General features: G+C 49.1%; 1 protein-coding gene and 1 long non-coding RNA gene across 5 annotated transcripts in view; one reads left to right on the top strand and one right to left on the bottom strand.

Annotated features, from left to right (window-relative positions):
- The window catches only part of DRAXIN (dorsal inhibitory axon guidance protein), a 17,584-nt gene extending 11,296 nt beyond the window's left edge, over positions 1-6,288 (top strand). The window contains exon 6 of the mRNA XM_061382710.1: positions 1,236-6,288. Within this exon, the coding sequence (XP_061238694.1) occupies positions 1,236-1,348 (113 nt within the window). The 3' untranslated portion in view covers positions 1,349-6,288. The remainder of the gene's footprint in view (positions 1-1,235) is intronic.
- On the bottom strand, positions 748-16,704 carry LOC133227787 (uncharacterized). Of its 4 annotated transcripts, none has more exons than XR_009729942.1 (4): positions 16,639-16,704; positions 9,917-16,252; positions 9,647-9,800; positions 748-5,065 (listed from the first exon to the last, which is right to left on the bottom strand). It is a non-coding gene; the product is annotated as an uncharacterized LOC133227787 (long non-coding RNA). The 4 variants fall into 4 exon arrangements; XR_009729941.1 differs by having other exon boundaries at positions 748-2,238; positions 2,800-5,065; positions 9,917-16,673; XR_009729943.1 differs by having other exon boundaries at positions 748-2,931; positions 4,564-5,065; positions 9,917-16,673.
- Between the last annotated feature and the right edge of the window lie 3 nt (positions 16,705-16,707).

Raw genomic sequence — 16,707 nt, 5'->3', positions numbered from 1 at the left:
TTCATTGTGGCATATGGACTGTCTAATTGTGGCTCTTAGACTCAGTAGTTGTGTCGAGAGCTTAGTTGCTTCATGGCATGTGGAATCTTAGTTCCCCAATCAGGGATCAAACCCACATCCCTTGAACTGCAAGGTGAATTCTTAACCACTGGACCACCAGGGAAGTCCCGTGAGGATGTGGCCTGAAATGAAAAACATGCCTACCCATGTATGCCAGGGGATGTCTATCATGGGCCATGAGTTAGCCCCAGGAGGAACCCCTCCCACTGGTGAGCCAAGAGGGCCACGCCTACTCTAATTAAGGTGGTCAGGGAGGGTCCCTTTGAGAAGGGACTGTGAAGGAGCAGCTATGCCAAGAGCTTCAGGAAGGGATTTCTGGCTGTGAGAACAGCAAAGGCCCTGAGGCTGGAAATGGTGGGGTGTATGAGGAAAAGTGCTAAGACTAGGTGTGGCTGGAGTTAGAGTGAGGAGGAGTGGGAGGTAAAGAGAGCAGACAGGGGGCAGGGCAGGTCCCAGAGAGTCCTGCAAGCCAGGGGAAGCAGTTTAGATCTCCTTTGGAGTGCAGTGGGGAGCCACGGGAGGTTTTATAGGGAAGGGCAGAATCTGAATCTCTTTTATTTATTATTATTATTATTTGCTGTGCTGCATGGCATGTGGGATCTTAGTTCCCTGACCAGGGATCAAACCCAAGCTCCCTGCATTGGGAACACAGAATCTTTACCATTGCACTACCAGGGAAGCCCTGCATTCCTTTAAAAAATAATTTTAATAGACTATTTTTAAAGTCGTTTTAGGTTTACAGGAAGATTAGACAGAAAATACAGCAGTCTCATATGCCTCCCCCAGCAGTTTCCCCTGTTATCTCACATTAGTGTGGTGCACTTTCTAAGATTGGTGAGCCAATAGTGGTACATTCTTAAGTCCACAATTACATTAGTGTACACTCTTTGTGTTGCACATTCCTTGGGTTTTGACAAAGACTAGACATGTACCCAGCATTATAGATAGTATCGCACAAAATAGTTTCCTGGTCCTAAATATCTCCTGTGCTCCATCTGTTCACTCTTCTCCGTCTGTGATTCTCTTTTTTAAACCCATTCAGGCTGCTGTGCGGGAGATGGATTGGTTGTAGGGCAGAAAAAAGGAAGGCAGTGATAGTGAAACGGTGCGAGGCCGGGCCGGGGCGGGGAACTGGCTGGTCTCACGTCTGACCCCCCTTGCCTCTCTTCACTCAGGGCTGCGCTGCTACGCCAAATTCCACCGGAACCGCAGGGTCACCCGGAGAAAGGGGCGCTGCGTGGAGCCCGAAACGGCCAACGGCGACCAGGGGTCTTTCATCAACGTCTAGCTGCCCGCGCGCGGCGCCTCCGCACCGGCCTGGGGACTGAGCTCCGGAAGTCTGGAGAAGCCGGGCAGTTTGTTTATAACTAGCGGTGGCAGATCAAATGCGGGACCAGCTGACTGAGGCTGCAGGCTCAGATCCAGGAGGCTCCGTCCCGAGCACTGGACGAACTAGCCCTCCCCAGGAGCCGAGCAGCAGCACACCTGCACCCTCCCCAGGGCGGACGGGAGACCCACACTGCCTGCGCATCCCGGTGTCCGTGTTCCCCTCGTTGGCAATGTCGAGAGTGCCCTCTATCGTCCGACAGCAGCACTGCAACGGTTTCAAGTTTCCAAAGGAAGAGGCTTTTGAGCTGGAAAAGAATGGAAACTTCTGGAGAGACTGGGGAACCAAAAGGCGGGAGATGAATACCGAAGCACCTCCTATGTACCAGGCACTGTGCTAAACGCGGGCCATACGTTATCTCGTTTATCACATGACCTTTTAAAGTAGGCATAATCACCATTTTACAAGTGAGGAAACTGAGGCAGGCTTAAATGATCTTGTCCAGGGTCCCAGGTCAATGCTCTTCAAACCTTCACCTTGTGTAGGAATCCCCACGGATCTGGTTAAAATGCAGATTCCAATTCAGTCGATTCTGCATTTCTAACAAGGTTCAGGGATTGCTGATGCTCCTGGTGACCGGGGACCCCACTGAAAGCACCAGATCCCAGGGAGTCAGGAGTGGAGCTGGCATCTGAACCTGGGTCTGCCCAGCTCCAAGGTTCACATCCTTGCTCTTCCACAACCAAGGACTCATTCCAAGTTCTCCACGGCTTTTGGTGAGAGACACGTGTTCCCTGGTGGTTCCTTTTGCTGTGGTGAAGGCTGGAATAACAGACAATTCTCTTCCTTCTCTGGACAAAAGTGTATCGTTTAAAAGAAAAAGAAAAAAGAAAATGTGCATTAAGCACCTGCTTGCTTACAAGGCAGGATTTGGGCAGATTGGCGAACTGGGGTTCTGAGACCGGAAGTGTTTAAGGGAAACGGTAAAGCTGTTCCTTATGTCTATGGCCCTGCTCACCCCATCCTGGGATGTGTACTTTGGAGGGGCCTGAAAGCTGTCACCCCAGGAGTTCTTTGGCTTTTGGAGTTCATGACCTTTGAGAATCTAATGCAAGCATGGACTCAAAAACACACATTGCCAGTTGGCACCCACTTTGTATACGTCTTAGTGGTTCTAGGTCCCCCAGAGACCATCCCAGGTCTATAGGTCTACACTTCTTCAACAGAGTGTACTGAGGAGTTGGGGACATCTAACTGCATCCATCACAGACCAGACCCATGATGCCCACCTAAACACCTTTCTGAGCTGATGTGACTCTATAGTGGCCACCTCAGGAGAGTCACTTAAATCCCTCCACCTGGCATCTCACTCCTGATCAACCCTCAGGTCCAAGGCAAACAAGGTTGCAAACCTTCCCTCTCCAGGTGCCTCGCTGGCCTGGACCGCAGCCGGAGGAACCACACCCACAGGATGCCAAGGCTGTTTACTCCATTGGGAAAATCAGCTGGGGTCAGGGGTATGGCACCGAGGAAGGCAAACAGATCTAGAAGAAACCAAATACACCGGCTCTTTTCTCCTTATTCAAGTTCAGAGGCATGGGAATCTTAGGGAGGGGAGGACCACAAGAGATCAAAGCCGGCTATTTGAAAATTGAATCCACCTGCAGTCTTGTCTGTTTGAGACCAGACAAGGCCAGTGCTGTGTGCCTCATATGGGGTGGCCGATCTGAGGTCATGATAGAACCCTAGCAGGGGTGGCTGCAGGCAGAGAACCCAGAATTGCTTTTGTCTGGTGGTGGTGGGGAGGTGTGTGGTGGGCAGTTGTAAGGGTGGCCCTGGCCATCAATGATGGAAACACAAAAAATTAGGACAAAGCTGGAAGGCTCAGTGGAGCTATCAGTGCCTACCAAGGGAGCTCCATGGCTAGAAATTCAGGGCCTATGGCTTTGCCCTAGCTACTTCCATTTTGCATTTGCAAAGGCAAAGTAAGTGGAATTCTCTTAACTCCAGAGTTAGGGGTCCCAAGGCCCTCTCTGTGTTTAACAAACCTCTCTGCCAGAAGTTCTTCCTTAGGTCTGCCTTAAATTTCTTTTGCTGGTGCATAAGCCAATATCCTTGAATCCAGGGTTCAACAAACTTATCATAAAGGGCCAGATAAATATTAATATTATTGGCTGTGTTCCAATGAAGCTATTTATGAACCTAGAATTTCAGATAATATCACTTGTCACAGATGGGTATTCTTTTGATTTTCATTTTAAAATGTGAAAACCTCTTAACTTGCAGACCACACAGAAACATGCAGTGGGCTGTACTTGGACCCCAGGCCATGGTTTGCCAATCTGCTTTAATCTGCTGGTCTCAGCCTTGGCTGCACATTAGGACAGTCTGGGGAACTTTCAAAGGTGCCTGAGCCCACCTGCGAAGATTCTGGTTTAATCGCTCTGGGTTGTGTCTGGGCATTGTACTTTTGCAAGGCATCCGGGTGGCTCTAACGTGTCACCCGAGCCTGGGTCTGGGACCCCTGCCCTCATCCTCCTACGGGAGTGTAGCTGCTGACAAATGGCCTGCTCCACCACTCACTACTTTGGTGACCCTGGGAGACTTCATTAAGGTCTCTGTGCCTGGATTTCTTTATCTGTAAAATGGGGCTAATCATTCTTCCTTCATAGGGGTGTAGTGAGATGTAAATACAAAATCCTAGCAACATGCTTGCTACAGTGCCTGGCACATAAAAAGCCCTCAGTTAATTTATTTTCTAGGATGATTTTAGCAGCTGTTCTGTTTTTTGGCAGTGATCCATCATGTACTCAGAAATCAGTTCAAAGTCACCATTCAGGATCTTTCCTCAAAGCATGTTCCCTGGAACACTGTGAGATGCTCCCTTAGGAAAGAGGGGATGGGGTTCTGTGGTCAAAGAGGTTTGGAAAACTGTTCTGGACTCAGCCCGAAGCAACATGTACAGTTTCTGTCCACTAAGGCAGAGCTGTGGATGTCAGTGGCATCCACAGGCAACAACAGGATCAGGAGTTTCTAAATATATCCCCCTCCTCACCCTGAGGCTGGGAAGAGCTGAGCAGGAGGCCACGTGGAAACCAATAGCTACTGGGATGGTCACCTGTGCCCCCTGCATTCCTCCTGAGGGAGCTTTCCAGCCATTCCCCAGAGATACTCACTGTTCCCACGGGGCTGCCTTTCCGTGACTTGTCTGGTGATGCCAAGAGTGGCTCCTGAGCCTGCCAGAGATGGGCGAAGGGTCAGAGGACACGAGAACCATGCCACATGGGAATGTGACAGCTTCACCTGCCCCTTGAGGAGTCACCGAGCCATACATCATGTCCTGAAGCCAAGACCCCTTCCACCACCTAGAAGCTACAGGTGGAGCCTTTGTTGCTAAGTCACTCAATCGTGTCTGACTCTTTGGCACCCCATGGACTACAGCACACCAGGCTTCCCTGTCCTTTACCATCTCCTGGAGTTTGCTCAGATTCATGTGCATTGAGTTGGTGATGCCATCCATCTTGTCCCCTTCTCCTCCTGCCTTCAATCTTTTCCAGCATCAGGGTCTGCCTTACTTCAAGCCATATTCAACACATCCAATATGATCTGATGTCAAGATGACGGGCGTCAGCTTCCTGGAAGGGATCCGCTTTGCAGCTGGAGAGACATCTATGTAACCTGCAAGGAACATGTTTATAAAACAACAGAACAGCAAGAAAAAATGGGTGCTGGGAGAGACAGCAGGAGAGGCCAACTATTTAGGCTCCTCACTGGGGCTTGCATGCAGTTGACAGGGACACCATGACCTTCATGATGATCTTCACTCCTGTGGGAGATGGGAGGGCATGTGCTGGGGAGGGCATGGTAGGACTTGCCAATCTGAAGAACCAGGGGCTTCCATCACAGGGAGTATATTTACTGAATCCTAAATCAGGATGGTGGTCTGGTGGAGGATAAGCAGCCTCTTCTAGATGCAAAAGGCTTTCTGGTCCCTCCGTCTTTTTTTTGTTATTGTTGGGACAAGGAATAGCGACTTTATTCGGAAAGCCAGCCAACCCCATCTTGCCTGAATTAGAATTCAGGCTTCTTTTATATTTAAAGGAGAAACTCAAACACTTTCTGGTTCCCATCAGCCTTCATCTCTTCCTCCCTGCAGTCAATCATTCACAGGTGGACCTGATCAGGATGTTCCTTGTGTGCTAAACAAAGATATTTTAGCTTAATGCTCATTATCTGGGAAGCAGGGTTCCCAGTAATGGGCCATTATGTGTAATTTAAGTTTATAGGCAACGTCCCTGTAGTGATTAATTTGTAATAGGATACAAAAGGTCTTCCCTGTCACAATTCCCACTGTCAATGTCCGTTCCACAGTCTTGTGGGGGAAAGACCTGGGAACTTGGCAGAGATGCGGGATCCCGGCCCCACTGGGACCTACCTGCTGAATCAGTATCTCTAGGGGTGGGTTTTCACAAGTTCTCCAGGCTGTCCTAGTGCACAGTAAAGGTTCAGAGACACAGTAGATGCAGAGGGGGAGACAGGATGGTCAGACGGCCAGGGACATTTGGATGATTCGGAGGCGTTTGCATATGGGTGTGAGGGTGACCAATCTGAGATCCACTTTGCCTGGTTAACAACCAGAGTGACCAAATTGCAGGCTCCAAGGCCCTGCCTCCTGGGCTGGAACTGGCCTTTATTTTTAGAGGAAATGAAGGGGAGCATCTGAGCCTGGGGCCTCAGTCGTTGGGTTTTCTGGCTTTTGGGCACTTCCCTGGGGGACTGTGGTTCCTGTTTATAAAGTATGGGGGCAACAGGGAAACGGGGAGGTGCTACATCCTCGAGTCCCATGATGGCGTGTTGCATGCACTCTCTTGAGCTGTAAATAAAGAGATGATGGTTAATAAGCTTCCCTGTTGTCTCTCTCTGCCCCTCCAGATGGTCTGTCTTGCAGACAGGGAACACTGTCAGGGTGTTTCGGGGGAACTCAGCCTGGTATTTCTCCAGCTACTTATTCATTCACTCTGCACCGTGGATTAAGCATTTGCTCTGAGCTAAGCAGAAGAGAGTGGCAGAGGATGAGATGGTTGGAAAGCATCACCTATTCAATGGACATGAACTTGGGAGAACTCCGGGAGACAGTGAGGGACAGGGAGGCCTGGCGTGCTGCAGTCCATGGGGTCGCAAAGAGTCTGACATGACTTAGCGACTACACAACAACAAAGCGTACACAGGCAGGTAGGGTCTCAGCCCTCACCTGGACTGCATCCTGGTCCTTTAACCAGACCATTGTCGGGGGGACATTTCATATCTTTATCTTCTCCCACTTTAGGGTTGGGGCAGCTAAGGTCCCAAAGAGATTACAAGGCTGGCCATATACAAGGCTGGCAGGCACATTGCAGGCAGAGAGTGCTGAGAAAAGCAGGTACCCGCTTGGGCAGAATGAGGAAAACAAAGCACCGCCACCTAAGACCAGGCCTGGGCAGGCTCAGATGCCGTCTTGGGAAAGGGCGTGAACTGGCTGAGGGTGGACTGTCTTAGCACCAGGAAGGACATCTGTTATCTCAGTGGCAGCTCCAGCCAGCACCACCCAGGTGTGCAGACCAGACCCCCTCCAAGCCCAGCCGATCACAGCAAGGCTATGTTATGGCTCTCAGTGGCTCTGTGTCCTAAAGCCAAGGGAGGGTCCAGACCCCCCTGGGAGCCAGAGTAACCACAGATGTGGGAAGCTCCTAAAGGCCTAGGGTCCTGGGCTTTCCCTGCCCAGGCACCACTGAGGGACTGGCTCCTGCAGCCTGGACAGGGAAAGCCCCCTAACCCAGGGTTTCTATAACACAGGCCTGGGGTGCCAGTGTCAGGATCCTATGAGGGGCAGACCCGCAGTTCTGAGCCTACCCAGGCCCCTGACTCAATCTCTAGGGGTGGGCTTGGGAATCTGCATGTTGATAAGTACCCCCTCACCCCACCCCCAGTCCTGAGAACTACTGCACCAAACCTTCCTGAGAACTCACGTTCTTCCCTGCTAAGGCCCCAGGTAGCTAGCAAACCTCCCACTGAGGGTGAATCCCAGGAATCAAGCCCAGGAGGTCCCCCTTCATATAAGCAACTGCTCAACTCAGCCATTGTAGTGCAAAAGGCTACAGAGACAACACAGAAATAGATGAGCACAAATGCATGAACATGGTTGTGTTCCAATAAAACTTTATTGACACCAAAGGGCAGCAGGCTGGATCTGCCCTTGGTCTGTAGTTTGCCAAGCTCTAGTTGTTACTGCTGACCCCGGGGTCAATGGTTACAGAAAGGCATGCTGGGCTTCTAAAATCTCCCTTTGTTGTGGAATGTCAACTCAAACCCATTTCTGCTAAGGAGGGTCTGAGCAGTCTGAAGTGAAGGGTCAATACCAGTTGAACCTGAGGCCATGGGGACTTCGATGCTCTGTGCTGGCAGCATGCATGCAGCCCTCAGCGGATCAGGTGGCTGGATTGGCAGTGTCTCAGGGTTCTCCAGAGAAACAGAACCAACTGAGCATTTGTATTTATGTATCTTTAAGTGTCTATGTGTTTACTTCTTCTTTATATGCATATTTATATAAAGAGATTTAAGGAATTGGTCTACACTATTGTAGGAGTCATCAAGTCTGAAATTTGCTGGGCCAGCCAGCAGGTGGGAAACTCAGGCTGGGCTCAGTGTTACAGGCTTGAGGCCATGTTTCTTGTTCCCCAAGACCTCAGTTTTTGCTCTCAAGGCCTTCACCTGATCAGGTGAGGCGCACCCACATTCCTGCAGGTCATCTCCTTTATATGAAGTCAGCTGCTTGTTGATGTTGACCATATCTGCAAAATGCCTTCACAGCAGCACCTGGAGCAGTGTGTGATTAAATCTTTGGGTACAACAGCCTGGCCAAGTTAATACAAAAATATAATCACAGGGGCGGAGGCGGGGGGAGCTCCTGGAGCTGGGCTCCCGCACTCCAGATCCAGATCACAACACTTGGGTGTGTGGTAGAATTGTCTATGATGTGTCGTGAAGCTCTGGGCCTCCTTGCTCCGTTTGCCATCAGGTGGCAGCAGCAGCGGTTACCACCTGTTATGTATGTGGGCATGAGTGCTTTGGTGTGCCCAGAGGAGTGTCTGGACCTGAACTTCCACTTGGGGTGGATAGGGTGCAAGGGTGCTGTCAGTGGACCATGTAGGCAAGTGGCTAACAGGGGCGCCCCTTCCTTTCATCGCACCCCCACCCCCAATGCTGTATCCTGAAACCCACCTGTTTGTGTTGGGAGGCCAGCCTCAGGACAACTGGGCTCCTTCCACACTGGTGCTTGGTCAGTGCGGTAGGGCTGGGTAGTCAATTCTGCACATTGTGGTCCCAAAATATCCCACTGTGTTCCCACCCTTGACCTTGCGTCAGCTCCCCGCACATGGTGAAATCCAGGATTAGCGAAGAAACGCATTCATCTGAACACTACCCTGAGCTCTGTTTACTGAGCTGACTCCACTGCACGAGGCACATACCCTCTGGTGTAGCTGCAAGTTGTTAGAGCCCGTTCTGCAGAGCAGGAGAACTAAGGCACTAAGAAACAAAGGCGACTTGTCCAAACCGATGTAGTTACTTAGTGGCAGAGCTAGGGACACTACCCAAGTGTCTTGAGTCTAAAACCTAACTGTGGGTAATAATTCCCTGGCATTCTAGTCATTAAGACTCCACACTCCCCTGCTATACAGCACAGGGAGCCCAGTCTGGTGCTATGTGACCACCAAGAAGGGTGGGATGGGGGTGGGTGGGAGGCAGGCTCAGGAGGGAGGAGATATATATATATATATATATATATATATATATATATATTTATGGCTGATTCGAGTTGTACAGCAGAAACCAACACAAAAGCATTTTGTAAAGCAGTTATCCTCCAATCAAAGGGAAAAAAAAGAAAGATTCTATGCTTCCAATGCAGAGGGTGTGAGTTTGGTCCCTGGTCAGGGAACTAAGATCCCACATGCTGTGCAGTGCTACGAAAAATTAAAATAAAACCTGATTGTGTCCACCAGCCTCATGTTCCTCTCAAAGGCCACAAGTTCACTGAGCACCTACTAGGAGTCAGTCACCAATCCTCACCCTCAGGCCCATCCACTTGGCAGATCACAGGACTCTGAGCTCACCCGGGGCCATTAAAGCTACTGTCGGGGCCAGCGGGGGTGGGGAGTGGGACAAGAGCTCTGCCCTCAGGTCCCAGCCCCGGGCTGCCTGAGCCAAAGGTCACCCACTCACCTTCAGGCTGCCTCCTGGAGGGCTCCTCAGAGAGAAAAGGGGTTGAGATTCCTCCTACGGGCTTTCCAGTCCCACCACTGCTTCTTCATTCTTCTCTTATCTCTCTGCCAGCTCCTTAGTGACCCCCAGCATGTGAGCTGAGACCTCGTGGAGCCTGCAGCGGAGACTGAGAGCCGGTGAGCAGGCAGCAGTGAGTGAAAGTAAACACCAAGATAAACCCCACCTCAGATAGGCATCCAGGGCGCCGCAGGGCTCAGCAGCATAACCGACCTTGTTTGTGTTTCTGAGCGATCACTGAGGAGCAGCCAGAGCTCTCACATGCCTCCTTGGACTCCAACCCCATTCACGTGGAGAGATGGGAGGCCACACAGAGAAAAGGAGGCAGCAGCCTGAACTCAGGACAGAACTGGGACAGGCGGTGGAGGCAAGAGGCAGTCAGCATGTTTAGTAAGGAGCCTGTGAGATCAATCCGCCTGCCAGTGCGGGAGACATAGGTTCGATCCCTGGGTCAGGAAGATCCCTTGGAGAAGGAAATGGCAACCCACTCCAGTATTCTTGCCTGGAGAATTCCATGGACAGAAGAGCCTGGTGGGCTACAGTCCATGAGGTCACAAAAGAGATGGACAACAACAATAACAATCTCAAACTCCCAATCCAGCAATCCTCTTTATGTCACCAGGTGTATGCATCCATGTGTGTGTGTGTGTGCGTGCGAGCACATGTGATCTCACAGTTGTTCAGTTGCTAAGTTGCGTCCAACTCTTTGCAACCCCGTGGACTGTAGCATGCCCAGCTTCCCTGTCCTTCACCATCTCCCGGAGTTTGCTCAGATTCATGTCCATTGAGTCAGTGATGCTATCTAACCATCTCATCCTCTGTTGCCTTTCTCCTTTTGCCTTCAGTCTCTGGGATTAGCAGATGCAAATCACTATATACACACACACACACACACACACACACACATACAATGGATAAATAGCAAGGTCCTACTGTATAGCACAGGGAACTTTTTTCAATATCCTGTAATAAACCATAATGGAAAAGAATATGATAAAGAGTGTATAGATACATATTGTTGGTATTTAGTTGCTAAATCATGTCTGTCTCTTTTGCAACCACATGGACCGTGTGGCCATGTAGGCAACCATGCTCTTCTGTCCATGGGATTCTCTAGGCAAGAATATTGGAGTGGGTTGCCATTTCCTTCTCCAAGGGATCTTCCTGACTCAGGGATCAAACTTATGTCTCCTGCATTGGTGGGCAGATTCTTTACAACTGAGCCAATGGGGAAGTGCACATATATTATATATATGTACATACAGTTGAATCACTTTGCTGTTCAGCAGAAATTAATACAATGTTGTAAATCAACTATACTTCAATAAAAATAAAGAGGATTGCTGGAGAATAGATGAGGGGAATGAAGAAAATGCCATGAGACTGAGAGTTAGAGTGCAGCTGAGGGGCTGGACTTGTATTGGGCGACGGCCAGTTACATTGCTTTCTTTCTGGCTGACATCTCACATGACCACTGGGACACCTCAGGGCACAGGCAGTTTCCTTTCTGCCTTCTCCACACTCACCATGGGGTCCACAGGGCGTTGTGATGAGTTCTCTGATAGCTGACTTGAGCACTCGGGTGTCTGGAGGCATGGGGAAATATTGCTAAGAGTTCAGTGAGGCTGTCCCAGGATGGGGCCCACCCAGCAGTGATTTTCTTAGGGCCCCGAGGAGCTGGCAAAGCAACTGGAACATTAGAAATTATTGGCTGCATTTTAGGGCTCAAGAAGGAGTATTCAAGGAGACTGACTGGGGCCTATAAAAGTTAGTGATGGATGCTGCCCTAAGTCTCAATTCTGTGCCATTGGGATAATTGTTTCAGAATAAGTCTCCCAAAACGAAAGGCATTATTATAATAAAACTCCTCGCATTTGCACCTACCTTTATATATATATATATGTATGTGTATATATATAGGAATAAAACTGTTAAATTGTCTCTATTAATGAAAAATGTTCATCTATGTATATATGAACTAATTTAATTTAAAAAAAAAAAGAACCAGGCTCCCTTTCTTATGACTAGTGATACAAACAGATGCCTCCCTGGAGAGGAGGCTCTCACACCTCCTGGCAATGTCCAGGCTCCTTTAGAAAACCCAGGAAGAAAAGAGGAGAGTCACCCACCCTAACATGCCCCCCCAACCCCTGGGGCACGTGCTTCCCCAGGAACCATCCCTTGCCTGGCTCTGAGTGAGTGATGCCATGAACACAAATGATCTTATTGACAAGTCACAATGACCTTTGATACTTTCAGAAACTTGGTATCAACCAGAAACCAGGCCAAAGGATCTGGGAGCTCAAGAAAGCCATACTGACTCCAACCCTACAGGGTTCTCTACTCAAGTTTCATCACTTCTCCTGCCCATCTCCCACTGTCTTTGCTCAGAAAGAAAGAGATCACATCCTCAGATACAAAGAACAACCCTGACTGATCTGGAGTGGCCTCAGCCTGCAGCAGCTTGAAGCGGGACTTTGGTTCCTGGCCAGAGATTGAGGTCAGGTCTCAGCAGTGAGAGCACCAAATCCTAACCACTAAAAAAGATCCTGGTGCTGGGAAAGATTGAGGGCAGGAGGAGAAGGGGGCAAGAGAGGATAAGATGGTTGGATGGCATCATCAACTCAATGGACATAATCTGAGCAAACTCTAGGAGATAGTGAAGGATAGGTATGCTCAGTCCAGGGGTGGCAAAGAGTTGGATTGAACAACAAGACCAGTGGTCAGTGACAAGGCCCTGACCCTTCGGCTTTGCAGAAAAGAATTCCCACAAAGACAGAAAATAGTGAAACAAAGTATTTATTAGGAGGAAAAACGGAGTACAGTAAGTGTGGATATACACAAGGGCGAGTTCAGAGGGAGAGTGTCCTCGTGATAGTTTGAATCACTTTTATGGGGCATTTCTTCTGGGTTTCCTTTGCCTGGTTCTGAGGCTGCGCTGGTTTAGTTCGGGGTCCTCCCACATGTGCATGCCCATCGCTTAGCCAAGATGGATTTTAGTGCAGATGACAGTAGGTAGGTAGACATCACTTACTATGAGATGATGCCTCCTCCTTTTTTGACCTCCAAGGAGCCTTTCTGCGCATGTGTAGTTAGGGAGGTCTCCTTAACTTTGAGTATGAGAACGATGTGGTCTTTTATCTCTTATCTGGCTGGGCCCAGCTTCCTCCATTATCTTCCTTGTAGGGAGTTTCTGCTATTATAACAGGGTCCCCTGTGGCTCAGAGGTAAAGAATCCATCTGCAAGTCAGGAGCCACAGGAGACATGGATTTGATCCCTGGAGAGGGATCTTGCCTGGAGAGTCCTATGGAAAGAGGAGCCTGGTGGGCTACAGTTCAAGGGTTGCAGAGAGTCGGACACGACTGAAGCAACTTAGCACACATGCACAAACTGTTATGAAGTCTCTGTCCACGGGGGAGAAACTGTTCAGCCGGGGGCCCATCTATCTCCTGCCTCATGACCAGCGAAACACCTCGGCCTTCCCCTAGCCTGCCAGACCTTAGGCCAAGAAACACAGAGCTGGTGTGTTTCTCAACTTCTCACAAGCTGAGAAGCAGCACTGGGGCAGAGGTCTCCAGATCGAATCTGGATCCAGCACGAATCCTGATGGCACCCAGGGGCGACAGCTCTGCCTTTTGGGCCCTCCCTAATGAGCTTCCTGGGGAGGGCCTGCTCTCTCACAGGTGCCTGTGACTTTCAGACAATATTTGGTTACTTTCTCTGTTTTGTTTCTTTCTGTTGATGTCACGCAGTTGTGGAAGGAAGTGGTCGGATCACAGCAGAACTGTTGAGTGTCCAGTACACTGTGGCCCAGAGGACAGTTAAAAATAATTTCAAAGCCTTATTCAGTGCCTCCCATCACCTGGGGCCTGTTTATCGCTCTCTCCATTTTCGAGATGCAGAAAGAAATTCAAAGAGATTAAACAACTAACCCAAGGTCACACAGATATAGATTGGCAGCACTGGGCAGGGACGGGTGAAGGGGGGGGTACAGTAAAGGCTGGGGAGGCGACAGCATGCTGAAACACTGAGGTCCATCTCCAAGGCTTTGCTAGTGGGAAAGAGGTATAAGCATCTCCCAGTCCAAGGGGCCTTTCCCTGATGCTTCAACAGACATGTATCAGGGGCCAGGAGCTGCTGAGAGATGCCAGAATATGCTGTGGTTTTTTCATAGCAGTATAGCAGTGATTTGCTTATTGAGCACCTACAAAGTGCCAGAAGTTATGTCAAGCATGCATCACCCTGAGGTTTAAGATCACTCTGCTAGGAGGCAGGGCAGGGATCCAAATAATATCTTTAAAGAACACAAGTGACCATGGGGAAGAAATGGCTGTGACTGCTTCATTGGGCATTTGTATAACTAGCAGCACTGAGTGGCTTCCTAACAGAATCTGGATTATTCTGAGGACAAGTGGGTGGCAGGTTTTCCTCCATGCCCATGATGGAAGTGGTGCCAACACACTGGTTCAGCTGGTGTATTCCCTGAACAGTATGTGCCAGGCAAGTGTGGAGATGGCAAGACCCTCCCAGGGCTTGCAGTCTAGATTGAGGAGGGTGAGGGGGGACAGACAATAAACATGTCAACAAATGAATGGAGAGGTCAATACCTTCAAGTACTGATAAGTGCTATGAAGGAAAAAAACCTGGATGGTTACTACCATCTTTGAAAACAGTTTGACAATTTCTTAACAGCTTAAGTATACACACGCCATGTGGTCCAGCCATTCCATTCTAAGATAGTCATCCAAGTAGGCATTCAATAACTATTCCCTTAATGAATAAACGAATGCATCTATTCTGCATGACAGTCTTTTGGGTTTTGTTTTCAATTGTGGTAAAAAGAAAGTTTACCGTCCTAACCATTTTAAGTGTACAGTTCCAGTAATGTTAAGTACAGGCTTCCCTAATGACTCACACGGTAAAGAATGCCTGCAACGCGGGAGACCCAAGTTTGATCCCTGGGTCAGGAAGATCCTCTGGAGAAGGGAATGGCAACCCACTCCAGTGTTCCTGCCTGGAGAATCCCATAGACAGAGGCTACAATCCATGAGGTCGCAATGAGTCAGACATGACTGAGCAAGCAACACACACACACAATGTCAAGTACATCCACCTTGCTGTGCCATGTTATTTACTTTTCATCCTGAAGGTACTGAGGATAAGACTCAGCTGAGACAGACAGAATTGGTGAGGGACATGAAAATTTAAACTTGACTTCCAGAAGTGTACTCCCTAAAAAATATGGCCCAAAGCCTGTGCTTTGTGAAGGTCCACTTGTCCTTCCATAGTCAGGGTGAGTGGCTCCTTTGAGAACAGTTTCACTTTCCTTTGTCCCTTTGGGCTCCCTCCCCACCCCTGCTGGGTCTGCCCCACCTCCACCTTGGCCCAGAGTGCCTCTGGCCCCAGCTGGTCAGATGAAGGCAGTGTCACTGCAGGGACATTCCACAGATCCAGCCTTATGCTTCATCTGGCTCCAATCTGTCTTCCCCGCCTTGCCTCACTCCATCTTTGAATCTCAGCCCAGGCTGTATTTTCCTGTGATGTGGGCAGTGGAGCTGAGTGGCTACGTCACAGTCCTGAAACCAGACCTCTTTGGTCCCCAGCCCAGTTTCACACCAACTAGGGATATGCCTTTGGGAAAGTCCCTTAACTCCTCTTAACCTCAGGGATCTTATGGTAAATCAGGATAAGAAGGGCACCCACACCATGGCGGTTGTTATGAATATTTATTATGAGCACTTTTCACATTGTCTGCCACAAAACTACTTAATAAATGTCAGCTCAAATCCCAGGAATTGTTTGTTTTGCATTTTCTCCTTACAAGGTGATCAGTTTTATTATATACCTACATGCTTGGATTAAACACCTCTAGGATCTAGGGTTTATAGGAGATATCTCTTAGAAGGAAACAATATAATAATAATGTTATAATATCCACTAGTTATTGAGGAATTCCTCTCTTCTATGTACTATGCCAGTAACAATAATTAATGATAATTAACTAATAATGAATATCAAAACAGTAGCAAGTCCTGATTGAGTGCTGTCTGCCAGGCAATGTTCTAAACATTTTTATATATTAACAAATCCTTATTAACAAATTCAAAATAATCATCCTTCAAGGAAGATACTATTATTTCTCTCATTTTACAGGTCAGAAAACTGTAAGCACAGAGAGGCAAAGTGACTTGCTCAAGTAGAACCAGTAAGTGGACAAAGTTAGGACTCAAACTCTTTTCTCTGGTCCAGCTAGTCCTCTGGGCTCTGAATCCCAACAATCGTGCCCAGTGTAGCATATCTGTCCGGTCTCTCTCTGAAGCTTACCGGCTCTCTGTTACTCTGGCAGATGTGCTGTTCTGCTCAGGGGGCTGGACAGCTGTGTCTCCAAAAGGGACATTCAAATAGGCCAGCAGACTCCAGGACCCTGCAGAAGACCCCACATCCACCTGGAAAACTCCATTCTTTGTATCTGGAGAGAGTCTGTGTCTTGATAGGATCTTAGGACCCACCCAGACAGTTTTGCAGGTTTCCACGTGGTCTCTCCCCTCCTGGAAATAAGAATAAGCATTCAGAGGGAAGGACCCAAGGGGATCCCAACAGTCTTGAATAAGTCTTCCTTTCCTTTAAAGCAAGTGTCAGATTCATTTTTTCGTCAAACATGAATTAGTTCATTCATCCTCACAAGGATTCTATGAGGTAGGTAACCGTCTTTACTTTCACTGGGGAAGGAGGGAGGACAGACTGTGCCCTCAGGGATGAGACACCAGCTGTTACCACATCTGCAGGTTGTACTTGGAGGTTCCCCCAAGTTCTCCTGGCTGCAGGTGGTCCCGTCGGCCCACATGCTGGGATTTTAACTCGGCGAGATATTGCGCCCTTTGCGACACAAATCTGGACATTCTCCAGCCGTCCCCCGCCCCGGCCCCGTAACTACCTGGGCAGTGGCGCGGTGATGGCTCGAGCGGCAAGACGCCGTCTCCTAGCTACCGGGCAGTCGTCACAT

The sequence above is a fragment of the Bos javanicus genome, chromosome 16, assembly GCF_032452875.1.
Source record: "Bos javanicus breed banteng chromosome 16, ARS-OSU_banteng_1.0, whole genome shotgun sequence".
In the NCBI taxonomy this organism is placed as follows: domain Eukaryota; kingdom Metazoa; phylum Chordata; class Mammalia; order Artiodactyla; family Bovidae; genus Bos; species Bos javanicus.
Note: the sequence above shows the minus strand (reverse complement) of the source record. Positions and strands in the feature narration are given on the sequence as shown.